Genomic DNA, 19968 nt, shown 5'->3' on the forward strand with positions numbered 1-19968 from the left:
AACTTACTCGGGACCTCAAGTTTTGCCCAGGAGAAGCACCCAGACACCCTCGCGAAGAGGAGCCTGCAACCCTGTTGGGAAAGGATGGGGTTTGTGGTTTGCTGAACCTGCAATGCACTGGGCTGCAGGGCTGGGCCTGGAGCCCAACGCATTGCAGGTTCAGCAAACCACAAACCCCATCCTTTCCCCAGCAGGGCTGGGCAGATGCTTGTGCAAGGCAGGGCACAGATGCATCGATAGACTAAATCTAATGCGAGAAAGCAGGTGAGCGCGCCAGCTTTTGTGAGCCCAACCGCGCTCCATCAGATGACCATACCTGCAAACGCCGTCTCCTCCAGCCGGGTGCCTCGTTCTGGCTTCTCTGTGGCTTGCAGAGGCTCGGCTGGGAGTCAGGCCCCTCCACGATGCCTGCCAAGGCACCACGCTTGCCGAAGGGGAGCCGAGCACCCTCCCGGTGCAGGCGCTCACCTCCCTCCCGGCTCCTCTCCAGGCCAACTGACCCCGGATGTGGCAAAGTCCCTCCAAAAAGGAGATGCTAAATTCTCCAGGAAGCCCCAGAGCAAACCCCAGCCACGTGGGGTCCTTCGCTCGCCCAGGCCACGATTAAGCCATTGAGGAAGCAACCAGAGCTCCCACACAGATGGGCCTGAAACACCCCCTCCGCCCCAGCCGGGGTCCTAAGGGGAAGGGATGGGGGGGAAAAAAAAGCCCCTCCCAAACAAACCTCAAAACCAAACCGAAAAGAGAGAAAAGAAAACAATAAAAGAAATCAAATGAAAAAGCAGCAGTTGGGAGCCAGCTTCGTTAGAACAACTCAACAAAATAAAATTCCGGTTTATTGTTGGACAACACGGTTTCACACATACATCAAACAGGCCAAAAAAATTCTTTTTTTCCTTAAAATAAAATAAACAGCAACTTCATAGACAGAAAAAAAAACCAACAAAAAAAAAACAAAACAAAACAAAAAACCCCAAAAAAACCAAAACCCCTTTTTTATCTTTGGCCTTGCCGTCTCATACAAACCACTACCTATAGTACAGCTAAAAAGTACATACACAAAAAAAAAGTTACTGGAATGCTCGAAATAAGATTGTAATTTTTTTTTTTGCATTTTTGTTTTGTGTTTTTTTGTGTTTTTTTACAAGGTTGGTCATTTTTTTCACTGGTTTTTTATTTTATTTTTTTGCTTTTTTTTTTTTTTTTCCTCTCCTTGGAGATGGCGTTTATGAACCTGGTCACAGCACAAGTAAAGTCGGAGATGGGTGAACGAGAGATATACACTTCAAAGCCCCCCTTTTGGTCAATCCGAGATCACTTGAAAATGGCTGACCTCCTAACAATATGTACAAAAATATAAAATGTAAATAAAAAATACAAACAAATTCTCCTTTAAAGTACTTTTAAGAAAGAAAGCAGGGCCTTGAAGTTTTGGTGCTTTGAGGGGGGACGGAGGGAGGGGGGTTTGGCCCCCGCTAACGGGGGAATCTTTATTTTTGTGTCTGCTCGTTCTGCGGTGGCGGCACGAGGGGACGGGGCTGGGGGGTCTTGCTCTACTTGGTGAAGGTGACCAGGGCAGGGGTGGCGAGGGCGAGGGCGTGCTGGCCTTTCTGGTTTGTTTTTTTTTATTCCTTATTTAAAAAAAAAAAAAAAAAAAATCCCCAAAACGCGCTGCCTAGTCGTCTTCGTCGGTTTTCTGCTTCTTGGGGTCGACCTCGTCGTCCTGGGAGGGGGCAAGAGCAGAGCCGTTAGGAGAAGGGCAGGGGCTGAGCGGGCACGGTGCCAACAGGGACAGGTGGAGGGGCCTGGATCAGGCATGAGGCCTGGCCCACTGCGGAGGGTCATGCCCCAGTCCTCAGCCTGGAGGTGCCCAGCTGCCCCCTTGGCACCTCTTTGCCCTGCTGTCTCCTCACCCCTGAAGTTTTAGGGAGCCCAAATGCCCCATCCCGCCCAGCTCTGGGGTGGCCGCAAGGGGCCACGGGGCGGGTGCGAGAGCAGGGATGGCCGTGTGAAGTAGCCAAGGACCGTGGTTCCCTCTGCCTCCCTGCCAGCCCCAGCACGAAGGGATTCAGCCTTTGCTCCTAGAGGCGGGTTTTAGGTTTCCTCTCCCGCGCGGAGATAAGGGGCCTTATCTGAGTGGCCTTTCTGTGCACCTGGCTCTGCGCAGACCCCAGGGAGAGCCAGCCCGAGGTATCCAGCGAGCTGCCGCTCTCCTTGGGAAGCGGCCGTCTTCCCCCCACCGGCCCCGTGTCTTGCACCCTTTGACGTGCCGCTGGCACTGCCCAGAAGAGAGGCCAAGGGCTGGAGAGGGCAGAGCAGGTTCCTAGCACCTTTGTGCTGGAGTTCAGCATCCATCACCCCCCTCGTTCCCTTCCTAATGCAGCCAGGGCGTCCTGGGTCGCGCCGTCCCCTTCCCCGCTGCCAGCAGAGCACGGAGAAAGACTCCCCTCCTAGCTGTGCCATCCCGGGGCGGGAGCACAGGCTGCTCCAGCTGCAGCCAAGAGCGCTTCTAAGCAGGCCACGGGTATAAATGGAACTGGGCTGAGTCCCCGAGGGCAGCTCCCCAGAGGCAAACGCGAGAGCCGTGCCCGGGACAGGGGCGGGAGCTGGGCTTCAAGAGCCCAGCCAGGCCCCCTGGCCCACGCCTGCCAGGGTGGATCCCTCCGGGGGACCCAGCCAGCTCTGCTCCAGCAAAGCACTTGGGATCCATCCACGCTCACCTCATCATCCTCAGCCGCCCGTTTGCCCGTGGCCCCCTCGGCTTCGTCGTCTTCGTCACCGTCCTCTTCCTCACCTGGGGGAAGGGAGGAGGGAACATGAGACCCCGGCGGCAGCTGAGCTGCAAGGACGTGGGGAGGGCAGGCTGCGAAGCAGGGAGGCAGAGACCCAGCTGGAAGGGGAACCAGTCCTTGAAAGCAAACTCCAGGCATCTCCTCGGCTCCCTGCAGGTCCAAGGGCACGGGCCGTGCCTCGCATGTGCCGCCAGCGCCAGCTCCACAGCAAAGCATGCAGCAGCCAGGGGCCACCTCCTCTGCCCTCCGGCTTCAAGTACCCAGGGCTTGCCCTGAGTCAGATGCCAAAGCATCCTGTCCCTGGTGGGCTGGGTCCGAGCAGCGAGTTCCTAACACAGATGGGGTCTGGCAGGATGCCACGGCTCTACGCAGCCCGGGGGTGGGGGAGATCTCAGCATGGGGGGTCTGGAGCTGTGCTGACCCTTCCAGCTAGTCCGTCCCAGCCTGGCGGGGAGGGGCTGCGTGGGTGCGTTCTCGATCCCCCCGCGGGGGGAGGCGCGCTCCACTCGCGCTGGAAAGGAAAGGCTCTCTCGCAGGCAGCTCTGCTTAACCGCTCTGCATTACTTCTGCTTCTCTTCGCCGCTATTAGGCCACCTTTAATGAGTTGAGAGAGCCAGAACGCATTAGTTCTGAGTCACAACACTTCCTAATTACCACAACGGCGAGCACGTTCTCCAGGGCGGCCGGGCAGGCGGCTGGACAGCGGGGGGGCGGGGGAAGGAGAGGGGGAAGAGGCGGTCACAGACTTGACCCACTTTGGGCTCAAATAGGCCAGTGGATCAGAACAACGCAGCCCGGTTTCCCTGTGGCCTAGCTGCAGGGCTGGGGCACAGGACTGACCCAGCTGTGCGGCGAGCAGCCTGGCAGCGCTCACAAGCATCAAGGCCAGGAAGTGAGCTCTGCACCGATAGCACAAGCCACACGTCTGGGGATTAGGGTCACCCGCACTCCCCATTTGTCAGCGGGTGCTCAGACACCAAGTTGCCTGCGGCTCTGAGGACCAGCGCATCCTGGGCTGTGGCGAGGTGACCAAGCCGAATGGGGCATTTTTAGTTGCCTGAGCTGCTTTCAGCCAAGGCAGTAACAATGTCGGGGGGGGCCGGGACTCTCAGGTGATCCCGCGACACAGGGCGGCTGCTGGGCACTGCATGCAGGGAGCCCTTGGCCGCCCTCGCTGGCTTTTGCAAAGCGCTGGGTTTGGGCTGTGACTCTGAAGCCACAGCGATGACCTAGGGACACGCAACGAGCCAGGAGCTAGCCTAGGGCGTCTGCGTCCTAGCCCTGCCTTCATGCCAGGGGCTCCAAGCCCCGGCCTGCCCACGGGGAGAGGCGGACAGCGCAGTGGGTCTGCAAGATCCACACTCACCTCTCCAGGCATGGAGGAGGCTTGTTACTAGGGTATCCAGGCAACACCCCCCTCCCCGCCCCCAAACAGGGAAGTCAGGCAATGCAGTCACTTCCTCTCCTCTCCAGAGCAGCAGGCAGCCCTGGGAAGCGACTGCGGAAAAGAGAGGCGGCTAGTCCCAAGGGCTAGCATCCCCCCTGCAACCCCACTGAGCTATCCAGGAGCCAGCCCCTGCCCGCAGCAGAGCCCTCTCCTCTGCACCGGATGGGGGCAAGGGGGAACCAGCTAGGGTGTCTCTTCCCAAGACGAGACAAGAGGCCTGGGCTCACCGCCACCTCTGTTCAACCACGGGATTCCTGGAAGGCTCTGGAGCCCCTTCCCAGCCGTCTGCCCCCGCCCCAGCCCTGCCAGGTTAGTGGGTCAGTGCCACAGCCTTGGAGCGCAGCGATTAGCCCAGCTGCGGCCAGCTGTGACAGCACAGCTGGCTAATGACAGCGTGGCTGCCTCCTCCCGGCCTCAACAGGCGATAAAAATAGCTCGCGTTCTCCAGGCAAGCCAGCACCGACTGCCGGGGGACAGGAATGCCCCAGCTCCCCGGGGTCAGAGCAGCGTCGGTCTCCCTGGTGCAGTCTCCAGTCACAAGCCGGGCTGCTGGGGAGTCTGCCCTTGGCCAGCCCTGCTGGAACCACCCCTGGGGCACGCGAGGGAGCCGACCGGGGGCGGCAGCTTGGACAGAGGCGGGGGAAGAAGAGCAGGGAACCCCAGGCTGGGGACAGCCAGGGGAGCAGCCAAGCACCCCGGGCAGGGGCAGCAAAGGGAGGGCAGGAGCGGGGAGAGGGAAGTTACCGTCACCCTCTTCCTCCTCGTCTTCCTCCTCGCCACCTTCTTCCTCCTCCTCGTCTACTTCGTTGTCAGCTTCCTGCTCCCCGTTTTCCTCGTTCTCCTTGGCGAGACAGAGCACTCACTTAAAACCGCGCTGCGCCGGAGATCGCCAGCCCCGCCGCCTCCTGGGTCTAGGCCAGGACCCTGGCCAGTTCCTGGCCTAGACAACCCGCACCCGGGAAGTTGCATGTGAAGGGCCTCAGCAGGATGGCAGGTCAGGGGCCGCCCGCCCCAAGGGATGCAGCTTAAAGACCATATCCTGGGGTCCGCCAGGGATCCCCACCCGTTGCCCCCAGCTGCTGGCGAGGCTTGGAAGAGCCACATGCCCGAGCTGGGCAGTCACTCCCAGAGCTCTTGAAGGTGAACGCAGGGCACCAGACCCTGTCCCAGCCTCACGGGGGGGCAGGTCTCCCTGACCGACGCTACCAGCATGCTCCCTCTGTCCTGGGGCTCCGGGACCAGCGGGCAGCACCAGCCACCAAGTCCTTGGGAACAAAGCTGGGGCCTCAGGCTGGTACTTACAGCGTTGCCGTTGGCCGGCGCATCTCTGCCGTTTTCCGTCTCTTCCACGACTTCCTTCTTCTCTTTTAGATCCTGAAAGGGACAGGCAGAGGCAGTGAGTTCCCCTGCTCGCAGCCCACGGCTCTGGGGGACAGCTCCCGGGCTGGGAAAGACACAGATGGAGCGGGCGAATGGAGGAGGCAGGCAGGAAGCGAGGGACCTGGGGCAGGCCGAGCGGACAGGCGCTCAGTCCCAGCCCCGTTTGAGGGCGAGGGGCAGGTCTGGAGTGCGCAGCGCGGTCCACGAGAGGCAGGCAAGGCGCTGGTTTCCTGCCTCTGCTTAGCAGCCAAACCCTGGCTCGGTTCCCACCCTCCCGCGCTCACGGGAACCCGCCAGCCCACAGCTCACCCACGCGGCCTGCAGGCTCCCACGGCCACTTGTTCCCTTCCCGGCCAAGCGCTGCCCTGCTGCGACCGCAGGCACCGACCACAGTCTCTTTCCCACCCCAGAGAAACCACCCAGGGCCTATTTCACGCTCGCTGCAGAGAGGAAGCGCCAGAACCCGCCTCCAAGCTCTTGGCTTCGCAGCGCGGAGGCAGGTCCGAGGAGCACGGTCGCAACGCAGCCTGGCAGCACCGCGCGGGGCCCAGCTCAGGCCTGGGTGCTGGGTCGCCGTCAGGCGGGCACACCGCATTGCTACGCAAACAGGCTGGGATCGAGCGTGGGCACCTGCGCCTGCCTCTGCCCCATCTTCTGTTCAAACCCACCAGCACACAGCGCTCCCCCTGCCCAGACCCTGCCCCACTTCACCGGGACTGCGAGACATTTGCAAGCCCGTGGCAGCTTCCTGCCTGCCCACCCCTGCCCCTACCTTTAGCGGTCAATCTGCTGCTGCCCACCCACGGGGTCACTTGCACCCCCACCTGCTCCCACGAGTGGCTGGCGCATCAGACCTGGCCCCCGACCACGGAGATCTCCCTTTTTACTAGGATTAAAAATGCCTCCGGATTACTCAGCCGGCAGCACAGGCACATCGAGGACGCCGGGCCGTTTAAGCCGCTCGCAGACCAGGCATCTGGATAAACCAGACATCTGGATAAACCAGGCGTGGATTAGCCAGGCCTGCCTGCATTATCCCAAGCAGCCTGGCTGCCGGGAAAGGGCGTCTCCGAGAGCAAGCCCTGGGGATCGCTACACCTGTTATCACACACTCTGCTGCCTGGAAGAGACGGGCATCATTCGGGCCGCTTCTCTGCCGCGGAGAGAGACCTCCCGTGCAGGCAGCACCCCCGAATTTCCCCCTCTGGCTCCTAGCTCCGACCAGCGCGCGGCACGGCACGGTGCCCGGGGCCGCTCCGAGTGTTTCCTGGAGGCACCACGCGACGCGGAGTCAGAGTTTCCAGCTTGGGATTACTAAACTCCGTGCCCACTCCTTCTCACTCGACAAGAAAAAACAACTTTGGGACAAGGCGCGAGCAGTGTCTGTGCTCCCGGGAACAGCCCCCGCGCACGTCAGCCGGACAGACCCAGCCCGCCGGCCCCCCGCCGGCCTTTTCGGATGCTTCCGGCTCTGTCCGAGCGGCCTCCCCGGACCGCGCCGGGCGCCTCCGCCACAACTTTCTTTCCGCTCCCGCGAACCAATCCAAGGCAAATAGGCAAATGCGGCCAGCCGGCTTGGGGCAGCAGCGGCCCGCCCGCCGTCTCGGGGCTTTGACGGAGCCTCTAATTATAGGTGGGGCGAGGCTGTTTGTCCAGAAAACAGCTGCGCCGCCGGGCAGGGAAGCCTCACCTTTCTCCCGCGCGGAGCACGAGCACCGATACTCGCGGGAGCACCCCAGCGCGGGACGGCCACGGCCTCGGGCATTCGACGCGCAGGCACCTGCCGCCCCCGCATCGGGGTGCGGCGTGCGCACCCAGGGGTGCCCCCACCCCCCCGCCGCGCCGGCCCGCAGGGGGCGCCCGCCGCCCCAGCGCCACGCGCCCTGCCCCGGTTCAAACCGCGCGCCACTGGGCGCGTCCGCTGATTGGCCGGTGGCCAGCGCGCCCGCCCCGCCCCTCGCCCGGGATCGCGGTCCCGCGGGGGCCGGGGGCCGCACTACATCTCCCAGGGGGCTGCGCGGGGCCGGGGCGGGCAGCACGTGGCGGGCGCTGGTGCGGTGCGGTGCGGGGAGGGGCTGCCCCGGGGCATCCCGCGCGGACACACGGCGCGGGAAGCAGAAGTGAAAACGGAAGGCGGGCGGGGGAAGCCCGCGATACATTGTATCCCCGCGCCCGGGACAGCGCCGGCAACTTCCCGCGCGGGGCGGGGGGCGCCTAAGCCGCAAGGTTAATCGGGCTTAACTCCGGGAGCAGCCGCGTCCACCTGCCGCCACGATAACCCGCTTAGAGCCGCGGACAAAGGACCGCGCGCGCCGCCCCGACGCGCCCCGTGCCGCGGACGCCCCCGGGGCGGGGTGCCCCGGCGCCAAGTGCCCCCGGGCCGGCCGCCCACAAAGGGGCCGGCGCTGTCACGCCGCGGGGGGCGAGCGCAGCCCGCGCGCGGAGCCGGGGCCGAAGCCGGAGGTGCGCCCCGCGCCGAGACAAAGAGGCGGGAGACGCCGCCGGGGAGGAAGCGGCGCCGGGCACGGCTGAACACAGCGCAGCGCAGCGCGGCACGGCGCGGCGCGGCGCTCACCTTGGCGGAGATCTCGGCGCTGGTGTCCACGGCCGTGTCCGACATGGTGCGGTGCGGGCGGGTACAAAATAGCTCTGTATAAAAATAGCCCCGCGCGGTCGGGCGCAGGCGCAGGCGCAGCGCAGCGAACAATGCAAAGATGGCCTTGGCCGCGCAGTGGAGGGCTCACGCGGCGCCGCGGCCCCTCTTATAGAGCCGGGGGCGGCGCCGCGCCTGCCCTGCGCGCCGCTCATTGGCCGCGCCCAGCGGGCAGCGCCGCCGCCATTGGTCGGGGGGCAAACAATGGGCAAGGCTGCTTAAAGCGGCAGTGCCGCCGCGCGCCTGCGATGAGTTCGCGCCCGGCCTCAGCCCGGCCGCGGCCTGAGACCTTCTTGCCCCCTCCCCCACCGCGCCTGTCTTCTCTTTTTTTTTTTTTTTTTTATTAACTTTTTTTTTTAAATCAGTTTTAAAGTTAACAAATTGAAAAAAATAAAATTAAATTAAAAAAAAAAAAAGATCAAAAGCCGGCAGGATATCCCCTCCCGCGCCGCCCTTCCTCCCCTCCCCCAGCGCCGCCTGCTCCGCGCAAGATGCGCCCGGCAGCGCATGGGGGGGAGGGGAGGGGTGTGTGTGTGTGTGTGTGTGTGTGTGTGTGGCGGGGGGGGGGGGGGAAGGCGCCTCGCCACCCGCCAGGGAAACGCTCCGCGCGCTGCATTCCCCCCTCGCACCGCGCCACAAAGCGGCGCGCGCGGCTGAAAATCGCGCGCAGCAGAAGCCCGCGATTTTCAGAAGAGGAAAAAGCAGCGGGGAGCAAAATAAAACACCCCTCCCCCAGCCAGCGCTCCCCCTCGCTAATTGCAATTAAAACCCCCGCCAGGTCCGCAGCCGCGCAGTGGCTGCGCGCCCCACCACCTTTTTTGCGCCGAAATTGAGCGAACCAAAATAATAATAATAATAATTTTAAAAAATAATGTATTGGAGGCGGGGTGGGGGGGGGTGCTATTTTTTTGCCATTTGAGGCAAACCCCCCCGAACGCCCTCTCCCGAGAATTGCTATTTTTATTTGCAATTAGTAAGTGCGGGAGTGGGGGAGGGGCGGGGCGCAGCCGCCCCCCATGGAGGCAGCGGGACCTGCCACACTCAAGATGGCGCCCGCAGCCCTGCGGGAGGGATCTCCTCGGTTCTCTCGGTCCAGCCGCGGGCCCCGAGGGGCAGTAACGCCAGGCCGGGGCCAGTGCGGCCCGACGAGGCTCCCGCCGGTTCCAGCCCCGGGAAAGGAGCCGGCGGGAGCAGGCAAGACGGTCGGGCCGGGCGGAGCTGCGGAGCCGCCACACTCAACATGGCCACCGGGCCGGCGCGACGGCCGCCGGAGCCTGTCCTCGGAGGGCGGGATATAGGAGCCGGGCGACGCGGATTGGCCGCCCGCGTCGAGCGAACGCTGTGTTGACGCTTTGCGGCGCCTTATTGGCTGCGGGGCCTGTCCGTCTGCCGGGGGGGTGGCTCGGAAAACCCGGCGGCGGAGTGGCGGCGGTGGATGGCGCAGGGAGCGGGGCATGCACGGGGCTGGCACCAAAAAGAGTTAAAAAAAAGCCCCCAAATTGCACGCGCAGGCTTGCGTTGGGGGTGACACCAAGCATACATTTTAAAAGAAGGTCCCCAGACTGCACGTGCAGCAGCGCTGGCATTGGGGTGACAACAAACATAAATTTTAAAAAGTCCCCAAATTGCATGTGCAGCACTTGTCACCCCCCCTCCCCCCCCCTGGCCCGCAGCTTTCTGACCCCGGGTTCGTGCCCTTTGTCACCCTCGGCCGGGGCAAAGCTGCCTTGGAGGGGTGAACGCTGCAGCCGCGCGCTCCCCGGGAGCTCGGGCCCTGTTGGCGTGAGGCCGCGGTGCCCGGCTGACCGGGCCCGGGGTCAGGAGCGAGGTGCGCCAGGCCCTGCGGCGCACTTGCTGTTCTCCGCCCTGCCTGGCATCCCCAGGGCTGGGCACTGGAGGGGCTGAGCTTTGGGCGGGTGCCAGGCCCGTCGCGGCAGCAGCGTTGGCTTCTTTTTTGGTGTAGTGGGCATGGGTGCAAGGGGCTCCGGCTTCTCTGCCCCGCTGCCCGGCTGGGTGCCTTGGGTTGGCACTAGTGCCCCGTGTCTCTGGGTCTGGCCTGTCCTCTGCGCGAGGCAGGGACCTGGCGGTGTGTACGTGCAGCTGCCGACACGACGCACTGAGCTCAGCCTGGAGGTGCCACCGCCGCCCCTGCTTAATGGGAGGCCGTAGGGGGGAGAGGGCGTCGGAGGGGATGTGGGCGCAGGGTGAGGACAGGCGTGGGGCCTGGTGCGCAGCCTTTCCCAGCGACAGCAGCGCGCTGTGGCTGTGGGCTCGTGGCTGCCCCCAGCCGTGGCCGAGGCTCGGCGCTCGTCCAGGAACACGGGCCAGAACAAAAAGGAAACGGCCGCGCTTCGCTGGAAACGCCAGGAGCGCCTCTCCCTCCCCGCCCGCGGCCCGCGGCCGGGCTGAGCGCGCCCGCGTCCTGCAGGCCGCGGCCACAGGGGTTTTGCTTTCTTTCTTCCTTGACTGCCTGGGGCGGCACGTGAGGAAGCCTCGCATGACTTTGCCACCAGGACGCTTTGAGGAGCGAAACCTCGGCAGGGGTCAGGCGGTCGCGGGCTCCCGGGATTGCCCAGCCGGTGCCTCGTGGGAGGGAAGCAGACGGAGCTGGATGCTTTACGCCTCAGCGGCCCAAAGAGGAAGAAGAAAAGCTGCTGCCTGCTCCCGACCTCCTTCCCTGCCCCTCTCGGCGGCCAGGGGAGACGCTGGCAGAGGAAGGAGGCGGCGGGCGGGAGGGAGGGAACGGGCGTGGGCTCTCAGCGCCGGGGAAACATTCGGGACTGAGCCGAGCCGCGGCTCCGGAGCAGCCCCTAGGAGTTTCCCCTCCTCCATAGCCAGGCCCAGCCCTGCCACCGGCTCGGGGAACGGGAGCGAGTCACCCTGGGCTGGCATGGCTCCACGGGGGGACGCCCCTCGCCGGACGGGGAGGAGTGGTCGTGGCTCGGCGGCTTGCAAAGCGTGTCCCCAGGCTCCGGTGCGCCAGGCGTGCGGCTGTTTCTAGGTCAGCCCAGCGGCAGGGAGAGCTCTAGCCCTGAGCCCTGAGGTGGCTGCTGCTCCACCATCGACGCTGGGTGTGGGACGCTGGGTGTGGGGAGTCCTCCGCTGGACTCCCAGCCCGGGAATGCGCCGTGGAAAACAATGCAGTTATTCCCATGGGAATGGGGCGGGCGGAGGGAGCCCGTCCAGGTGTTCAGAGGAGTATCCCGCCACACGCCTCCTCCCCGGGACTCGCTGGCTCCCCCTGCGGGCAGGGCAGAGGCGGGAGCGCGGGTGGAGAGGAGCTGGGTTATCTGGGCCCATTCGATGCCTCAGGGTGGCCTCCAAAGGATCTGTGGTTGGGTGCCATGGGGCTGGCCCCTTAGCCACCTCCCCACAGAGTGGGGGGGAGACGCCTTCCCTACGGGAGCCATTGCAACCCCCCGGCTGGGCCCAGAGCCGGGCCGTCGGCGGTGCCCCGACACGCTCCCCGGCGGGAGCTCCTCTGCCCACATTACCAAATCCTGGCGTGAGTCACCGATGCTTCCCAGCCTGGCGTAGATCCAGCCGGGAGGGCTGGATGTTGGAGCCGAGCGGCTCCCGTCCGCCACGGCGCGGGCATCTCTCTCTCTGCGATGCCCCAGCGCGGCGCTCAGCCCCCAGTGCCCACAGCAGAGGACCCTGGGCCGAAGGGGTCACGCACACAGGTCAGATCCTACCGCAGCCGCTGGGGCTCTCAGGACACTTGGGCATCTCCCTTGTGTCTTGCTTTGATCCGTCTCCGCCTCACGGCAGCAGGCGGGGGAGGAAGCCACCTGCCCTCTGTGCCGATGGCTTACGAGGCTCCGGTGTTTAGATGCCCAAGCGCCAATGGGTGGAACAGGACCTGGCCCGTGTCGTATGCGACCTGGCAGGCTTGGGGGTTTGCAAAGGGGCTCTAAAGCACTCAACTTTAGTTGCCAGCTCCCAGTCCCAGCCCAACCGTCCATGACCCCGTTCAGTCTCCGGTGCCCAAAAGGCAGCAAGTTGGCAGCCTCGGGCCACTGCCCTGCGGGCAGCCCGGAAAGCCACCCCCCTCACAGGACCCATCTGCCTCCCAAAAGTCACTGTCTCCCAGTGCAGCAGGGACAGGCCAGGGATGAAGGCAGGGGTCTCTCTCCCGGCGCCCAGCCTGGAGCCCAGGTTGGCATGTGCAGCCCCGCTCTGCCCGGTGCCCCCTGTGTGGTTTCAGCCCCTGGGGCTGTCACGCCGGTGCTGAGGTGACGGGCAGCTGAAGGACGGGTGAGGAGGGGGCTGACTGCCCACGCCCCAGGTGCTTTCCCGACCCCGACCCCACAACCTACCCGCACGGCGGGGAATCGCTACTTCCACATCAAGCAGATGGGGAAACTGAGGCACGTGGAAGGCCCTTGCCATGCCAACGGTTCTCCCGCCCCTTTCTGCCTGGCGCAGCCGATTGGCTGAGGGGACGCTATGCCGCGCATTCCCATTGGCTGATGGTGCCGGGCGTTGCAACTTGTTCATCACCTCTCCGTGGGCCATCCCGACACGCCCGTGGGAGTGAGAGAGGAGCAATCCGAGGTGTTTAATTAGTCTGAATAAATAGTCTTGCCTGGGATTTTTGGGGGGGCCCGGTGGGGACAGCGGCGAGGAAACCTCCACGGGGAAATATGAATGGGCCCGTCCTGAACAATTCTCTGAGTGGCACGGAGAAAGATGGGGGGGGAGGGTGCTTCCCACCAGCTAAAATATCAGCTGGGCCCCCTGTAATTATGCCAGGATGCTCTAGGGCTTGTGGTTATTGTGTAACGAGGACACGCCTTGCCATCCACCGCCTCGCGCCACAACCTGCCGTGGCCTGCTGGGATTTCACAAGAGCACATGCCCTGTCACGCCTCTCGGCTGCAGCCAAGAGGGGCAAGGTTGGGTCTGGGGGGTGAAGAAGGGACATGGATTTGAGCCACGGGGGTTTGGTGGGAACTCCCCCAGCCCAGCAAGAGGTCACGGCCAGTGGTGGCAGGGGCTGAGGCAGCCCCAGGCTCACAGCTTGGACCAGCTTGGCGTGAGCCACTGGGCATCGAGGACAGCACGGCCTGTTTGAAGTCCAAATGCAGCTGTTTCTGGACCCCCTGTTTCCACGAGCCCGGGAGAAGTCAGCCTCGCAATCCCCCTTGGACGGCTGGTGCCTTTTCACAGGTGGGGAAACTGAGGCACCGGGCAGCCATGGGACGAGTCTGAGGTCACGTGGGGAGCAGAAGCACAACGCGTGCCTTAGCCAGGGCCAGCCATCCCCCGTGCAAGTGCTTCATGTAGGGCGTTTCTGGCTGGCAGAAGAGCGTGGCGTGCACACGCCGTGGCCCAGAGGATCAGTCGCGTGTCAGGACTCAGGACAGGAGTCCACGGGGCTGCAGAGCTGATGGCCCTGGGGACCATTCAAGAACCAAGGTGGGATCCCAAGGACCCTGCGTGCTGCTGACGCGTCCCCCTTCCCCCCGGGGACGCTAGTTCCTGGCTGGCTGCGCACGCTGGGACCACCCAGGCTCCGAGGGGAGCGAGTCGCTTCCTGCATGTGCTCTGGCCTCCGCAAGGGCTTGGGGAGCAGGAGAGGCGCTGGCAGGGCTCCCTTCGGGCCGGGGAACTCCTCGTCCCCACCCAGGGGTAAGCAAAGCCAAGCTGGGCGCATATGATCATGGGACGTCCCACTACCGGCGGTCCTTGTCCCCCAAAAGCTGCAGCTGGGTTAGGGAGAGCAGGGCGCAGAGTGCTAATAGTGATTTCAGGCCTGAAAAGGACGGCTGGCGAGGGAAGGATGAAAGAAGTCAGGTTACGTGGCCTGGAGAAGAGAAGACGGAGGAGGGATTTGGGAACGGTCTTCAGCTACCTGAAGGGCAATTACGGAGAGGATGGAGCTGGGCTGGCACAGGGGCAGGACTAGGAGCAGCAGCCTCAAGATGCAGCAGGGGGAATGTAGGCTGGAGATCAGGAGAAAGTGTCTGACTCCGGGGGTGGTCAGGCAACGGGAACAGGCTGGGGAGTCTCCACCCTTGGAAGTTTTGCAGAGCAGGTTGGACAGACACTTCCCTGGGGTGGTTTCGTCTGGGACAGTCCTGCCTCGAGCAGGGGGCTGTGCTAGATGCCACCTCCCGAGCTCTCTTCCAGCTTGACTTTCCTGTCCTTCGAAGACAAGCCGCGGGGCGGATGCAGTTCACCCTGCCTTTCATAACCCCGGCCCTGCCACGGGGCTCCCCTGGGCTCGCACAGAGCGTTTAAGGAGGGGAAACAATGGATCATCACAGCTTTGTGCAGGTCACTATGAAGGCAACGCACGACGGACAGGCGCTACCTGGAGCTATCTTTACCTGGAGCCGTGTCGGTGCTGGGAGGCCACGGCATAAAGCCACGTCCCGTGGCAGTTGCTCCACTCCAGGCCCTTTCACACCGCAGCGTGAAGGAGCTCCCTTCGTTAGCCGTGTCCTTCCTGACGGTATTGAATCTCCCTTCAGACTCGCTGCATCAGACAAATGAAATATTCAATTTAACGCAGATTAAACGAGGGCGGGTTGGTAGTTTATGGAGCAAAACTCTTTTAATCAGAAAAGGGTTTTTTGTGAAACCTTTTTTTCAGGGATAATCATCAATTTTTATCAACAATTTTTTTTCCTTGCAAAAATAAAAGGGGGTGACAGAGGCATCTTCTTTATTATGGCCATTATTGAAGCTTTTCATCTCCCAAACCCCGGATTTTTGCAAACAAGCAGTTTGGATACACGTCTCCATTACTTGGGGTCAGGAGGGACTTTTACCTCTTGGTCAGAGTGACATGGGTGGGTTTTGCCTTCCTTTGTAGCAGGAGCCCGACCTCTGCTTGGGATCTCTTGAGCATCTATTGACGTTGCTAGCACCAGCTGTCACAAAAATCGAAATGGGAATAGTCTCCATCTCCGTGCTGCGGCAGCGCTCCCCGATATGCACCAAGCGGTGCAGCTCTTGAGAGTTGCTGGAAGGGGCACCATCTCTGAAATCATGCACCGTAGTGGGCAGATGTGGCTGATCAATGCCACGAGACCTTTGTGGCCAGGAGGGCCCCCATGGGTGTCCAGCCCATGGTGGAGGCCGATGCAGCACAGCCAGCCACGGATGATGGTTTTCAGTGTCCTGTGACTGCCTCATCTCGCTCCGTCTGCCCATTTATTTGCCTCAACCTGGCCAGAGCAGTTGTGCCAACGTCCCCACTGCCCATGGCCTCGCCGCCAGGTTGGTTATAACATGCTTGGCCCTTCCCACATGAAATGTGCTTGCTGTGGGCGCAGGTGACCGTGATGATCATGGCCTGGATCCTTCGCCAGTGAAACGCCACCATGCAGCCTCCCGGGAGCAGCCAGGGCAGGAGGAGCTGGCACGTGGCCTCCTTCCTGCTCAGCACAGCAGACGCCCACGCCAGCAATGGCCACGGGCATTGGAGAGGAGAAGGAGCGGCTGGGCTGCATTCCCCTTCTCCATGCATGTGTTTGACCCTGCTCTGACTCCACTGGTTTTAAGAGACCACATAACAGGGCAGCCCCCAGGGGCACCCGCCTCACCCCTGTTGGGATACGAGGGCAGAGATGGCTTGGGGTTTCCACAGTGCCTCTGCCCTGGGGTTGGAGCGTGGCTTGTTGTCCGTGGAGCCGGTGTGGACGCATCCCGAGGGGGCATCGGGTCCAACCTGCTCCTCTGGGACCGGACTCTTTTCTTCAGCCTGCTTCACCCCCGTGCACAGACTGTCCAGCCCAGGCTGAGCTTATGGGATGGCACGTGGAGCCATTGTCCCCCACCGGGAGCCCTCCCAACACCGGCGCCAACCCCACTGCAGTTTTGGGTCCACCCTTCTCCTTATGCTGTACCGCCTTGGCGGCCGCCACTGCCTCCATCTTCATCCACGGGGCTGCGTGGGGCTCTGGGTGCCCCCCGGCAATGTAGAGACACTGGATAAAGTCTGCAGCGCAGCATGGACCAGCCCCAGCCGTGGCAAGGCACCTCCCTGTGAAGCGCCAGTACAGGGCACCCCTGCCCGTGCAGCACTGCACACCACGCCGATAGCTCTCCTGCTGGCTGCTGCCCCAGGCCTGGTCCTGGGCTCCAGGGCTGCCCCGGCAGAGCCCGGGCAGGGAGAAGCACCACCACCAGTGCCCTGGTCCCAGCATGGGGGGGCCCCGCCAGCCAGGCACCCCGGACCAGCCAGTCCCCACCTGCTCCTGCAGCTGCAGGGAAGCCTTGTCGCTCCGATGGCTGGCAGGCAGCTGCCCCATCTGCTCACGAGCCAACGTCGGCCTGTCGCCTCCGCCCCTGGTTCACACCCATGGCCCTCTCATCCCATGCCGGCTCCCTGGCACATCCACTCTGGTTCCCTGGTGTTTGCACACCCCTCGGAGTTGGTGTCAGGACCCGCCTGGGCCTGGCTCCCCATCTCTGTGCAAACCCCGTGTCCTACGACACCCCTCGAGGCCAGAGCGCCCAGTCGGGCTGGTGCACGGGGCCCGTGGGCTGGACTCTTCTCTGGACCAGCTGCGTTTCTTTGGGAGGCCGTGTTTGCCCAGGCCGCACCCCCCAGCTCCTGCCACCCTGCCTGGTTTTGCAGGGACCTGTTGCTGCTTCAGCTCCCAGACCAAAGATGTGATCCCGGTCCTGGCCCCCACGAGCTGCCCCCGAGCTCAGTGCTGAAGCACTGGGGCCTTCCCCAGCCAGGACCCCAGGTCTCCAGGGTCCCCGCTGCGTGGCTCAGGTCTCCCCCAGCTCTGCCTGTACGGGGCAGCTGGAGGCCTCAGGGATTGTGGAGGATGAAAGCGGCTTCATGGCTGGACCCCTGCAACGTCCCGGGGCTGGGCCCACGCTCCCGGCCCCCGGCCACCTGCGGAGCTTAGACCTACGTGGGGCTGGCTCTCAGCTCCCGTGAGCCTGGGTGCTGTGGGACGGATCACGGGGGGATTGCAGGGGGCTGCGGGCCTGGCCCCATGTTGCCCCTCCAGATGCATTCAGGAGGCATCAGGGCCACTGCTGTCCTCTGCCCTGGAATTGCGGCTGCCTCTGGGGTGGGCACAGCTGCTGCTAATGAACCTCACATGAGGGTTGGGGGGTCAGGTCTGACCCAGGCCAAGACCGGTGTGGGCCAAACGGGGCGGGAAGCAGAGCCCGAGGGGCTAGGAGCTGCGCGGGGTAATGACGGGCAGTGATGGGCCAGGGGCATGATGCGGATCTCGTGGCTGGTGCAGTGTGCCTTGGAGGGATGTGGATCATGTCTACAGCACCGAACCCAGTGGCTTGCACTGTCCTGAGCTCTGATGGGCGCCGTGCTGCGTGCGGACAGGCAGCGGGCACCGTGACCGCACCGTGCCAGTGGGGGCAGGAGCTGGTACCAGCTGGGTTGTATGGGCACGGGACTGGGGGGCAATGGGCTGGGGCAGGGACTTGACTGGTGCCAACGGGGGCCAGCCTTTCCCCTTCTCCTGCCTGACCTGCTGCTCTGCCTTCTGCTCCCTGCCCTGCACACTCTGCTTTCGGCTGCCTTCTCCATCTGCTACTTTGCTTTCTGCTCCATGGCCTATCTGCTGCTCTGCCTTCTGCTCCATGCCCTGTGCCCCTATCCAGACCCCACGGGGCCCTGAGGCACACGGGGGGACCAGGAGTACGTGTAGCTTTTTGAGGGGGAAGAAACCCCCACTGGCTTCTCGCCCGGGTGTGAGGAGAAGAGGGACCAGGACCAGAGCCTCCCCTGTGCCCCGGGATGAGTGCGGAAGGAGTCATGGAAGCAGCCCTGACGTCTTCTCACCAGCCAGGGAGCCACCCCGACACCACAGGGCGCAGCACGGCTATGTGCTGCCTGCCGCCACCGCACCGCACCCCAGAGGTAGCTGCATTTCAACAGGGAGAGAAGAAACTGGTTTCTTTGCACCGCCCTGCACCAGGGAGCACCCGGGTCAGGTGTCCCCCCAGCTGTGGGCAGCTGTGACGGGCGGCTGGGGCGAGGGAACCTGCCGTCTGCTTCCATGTCCCCAGCCGAGCCGCTGGGAGGTGAGGGACGGACGAGGGGCTGAACTAAGCCAGACCCGAGCCAGAGGCCTGGTGTGGCCTGACCACGTTTGGCGGCAGCTGCAGCTGAACCCTCCACCCACCCCCACCCTCGGCCTCCGACTCTCGCAGGCAACGGCCAGCAGTTTCGGTTCCCCCCACGGCCCCGGTGCGGGCAAACAGAAAGCAGCACTGTGCTGCACCCAGGTGCCCCCACCCCCCACCTCGCTCGGGGCAGAGCTGCCCGCCGGGATGGGGAGATGCTGCACCTGGAGCCAGACCCTGCCTGAGCCCATTGCTTCGGACCTGGGACCCAGCCTGGGCACGGGGCTTTCCACCGCGCATCCGTGGATGTCGCTGAGCCCTGCCCACGGGGATGACACGGCTGCTTCCGTGGTAGCTGCTGGGATGTGGGGGTGACCACAACCAGACCCTCAGGGACAGGGGCTCCAGCGGTACATCTTCATAGCCCAGGTGTGCATGTGTGTGTGCATGTGCATGCGTGTGCATGCATGTGCATGCGTGCATGTGCATGTATATGTGCACGTGTGCATGCATGTTTGTGCATGAGGATCATGGTAGGGTGGCTTGTGTGACGGGTGTGGATTGCAGTGTGTGTGTGTACAGGGCAAAGCCTGTGCATGCATGGATGGCTCAGTGTGTGCGCGCACATTTGGTGGGGTGGTGTTTGTGTGGCTACAGTGGGGTGTGCGCACCAACTGGGGGGGTGTATGGGTTGTGGGTGTGCATATGAATCAGGGCATGCATGTGGATCTAAAGACTGGTGTGTGTGTGTGTGTCTGTGTGTGTGTGTGGGAGTAGAGTGCATGAGCGTGTTATATCCGTGTGCGCAGGTGTGCATGCATGTGAACGGGAGCAGGTGTACGTTAGATCCATGTGCATGTGTGTTCTGTGGAGTGCATGTGCGTGCTAGATCTGTGTGTTCGTGTACCAGGTGTGCACACCTCTGGCCTGTGGGGCGCAGACCCCTGTGGGTGGGACTGGACCCCGGGGCACAGGTGCCTGGTCTGAAGACCCATGGCCACGGTGCCAGGCGCAGGCAGTGATGTGGGAATTCGGCGTGTCCCAGGGAAGCTGCCCCTGCCCCTGCCCAAGCCCCCACTCCCAGCCCCAACAGGCAACGGGACGGTGTGGGGGGGAGGGCTGTGCACAGACCAGCGGGTCAATCCCTGCAGCACCATGGGCTGAGGATGGTGAGGGTGGGAGGGAAACTGAGGCACAGAGCTGGCCAGGCACTGGGGGAGCTGGTGGCCCAGTGTTCCCAGCTCCTGGCTCCCAGGCCAGTGCCAGGCCCCCGCGCTCATCCCTGGCACCGATGGGACGCAGCGCCTGCCCCTGAGCCAGCAGCATGCTCCAGGGCACCCTCCCCACAGCCCAGGTGTCTGGAAGGAGCCCCCCACCCCTGGCCAGTTCCCCCCAGGCCCACGCAGTGAATGGTGCCCCCACCCTGGCAGTGCCCCTCACTCCCAACCAGCTCCCACCCTGCTAGTTTCCCCTGACTCCTGACGTGCAGACCCTGCCAGCCCCACCTCCGTGCACCTCAGATCGACCTGAGGTCTCTGCCTCGCTGCCCACCCTGGGGGGCTTCCCCTCTTGGAGGCACCAGCCCCCACCCAGCTTCCAGAGAGGCCAGGCCTCCAGAGAGACCAGGGGCC

The 19968-nt window shown here is 63.6% G+C and overlaps 1 protein-coding gene across 3 annotated transcripts; it reads right to left on the reverse strand.

Moving 5' to 3' along the window:
- Positions 1–800: 800 nt before the first annotated feature.
- PTMA (prothymosin alpha) lies at positions 801–8364 on the reverse strand. 3 transcript variants are annotated; one of them, XM_006264151.4, is made up of 5 exons: positions 8195–8364; positions 5542–5613; positions 4990–5080; positions 2721–2794; positions 801–1723 (listed from the first exon to the last, which is right to left on the reverse strand). In XM_006264151.4, the coding sequence occupies exons 1-5, from the start codon at positions 8237–8239 to the stop codon at positions 1676–1678; spliced, it is 330 nt and encodes a 109-aa protein (XP_006264213.1). In that variant the 5' UTR covers positions 8240–8364; the 3' UTR covers positions 801–1675. The 3 variants fall into 3 exon arrangements, with proteins under 3 accessions (XP_006264213.1, XP_014456973.1, XP_014456971.1); XM_014601487.3 differs by having other exon boundaries at positions 4984–5077; positions 8195–8362; XM_014601485.3 differs by having other exon boundaries at positions 4984–5080; positions 8195–8362.
- Positions 8365–19968: the final 11604 nt, after the last annotated feature.

This window comes from Alligator mississippiensis, chromosome 7 (genome assembly GCF_030867095.1).
Source record: "Alligator mississippiensis isolate rAllMis1 chromosome 7, rAllMis1, whole genome shotgun sequence".
NCBI lineage: Eukaryota > Metazoa > Chordata > Crocodylia > Alligatoridae > Alligator > Alligator mississippiensis.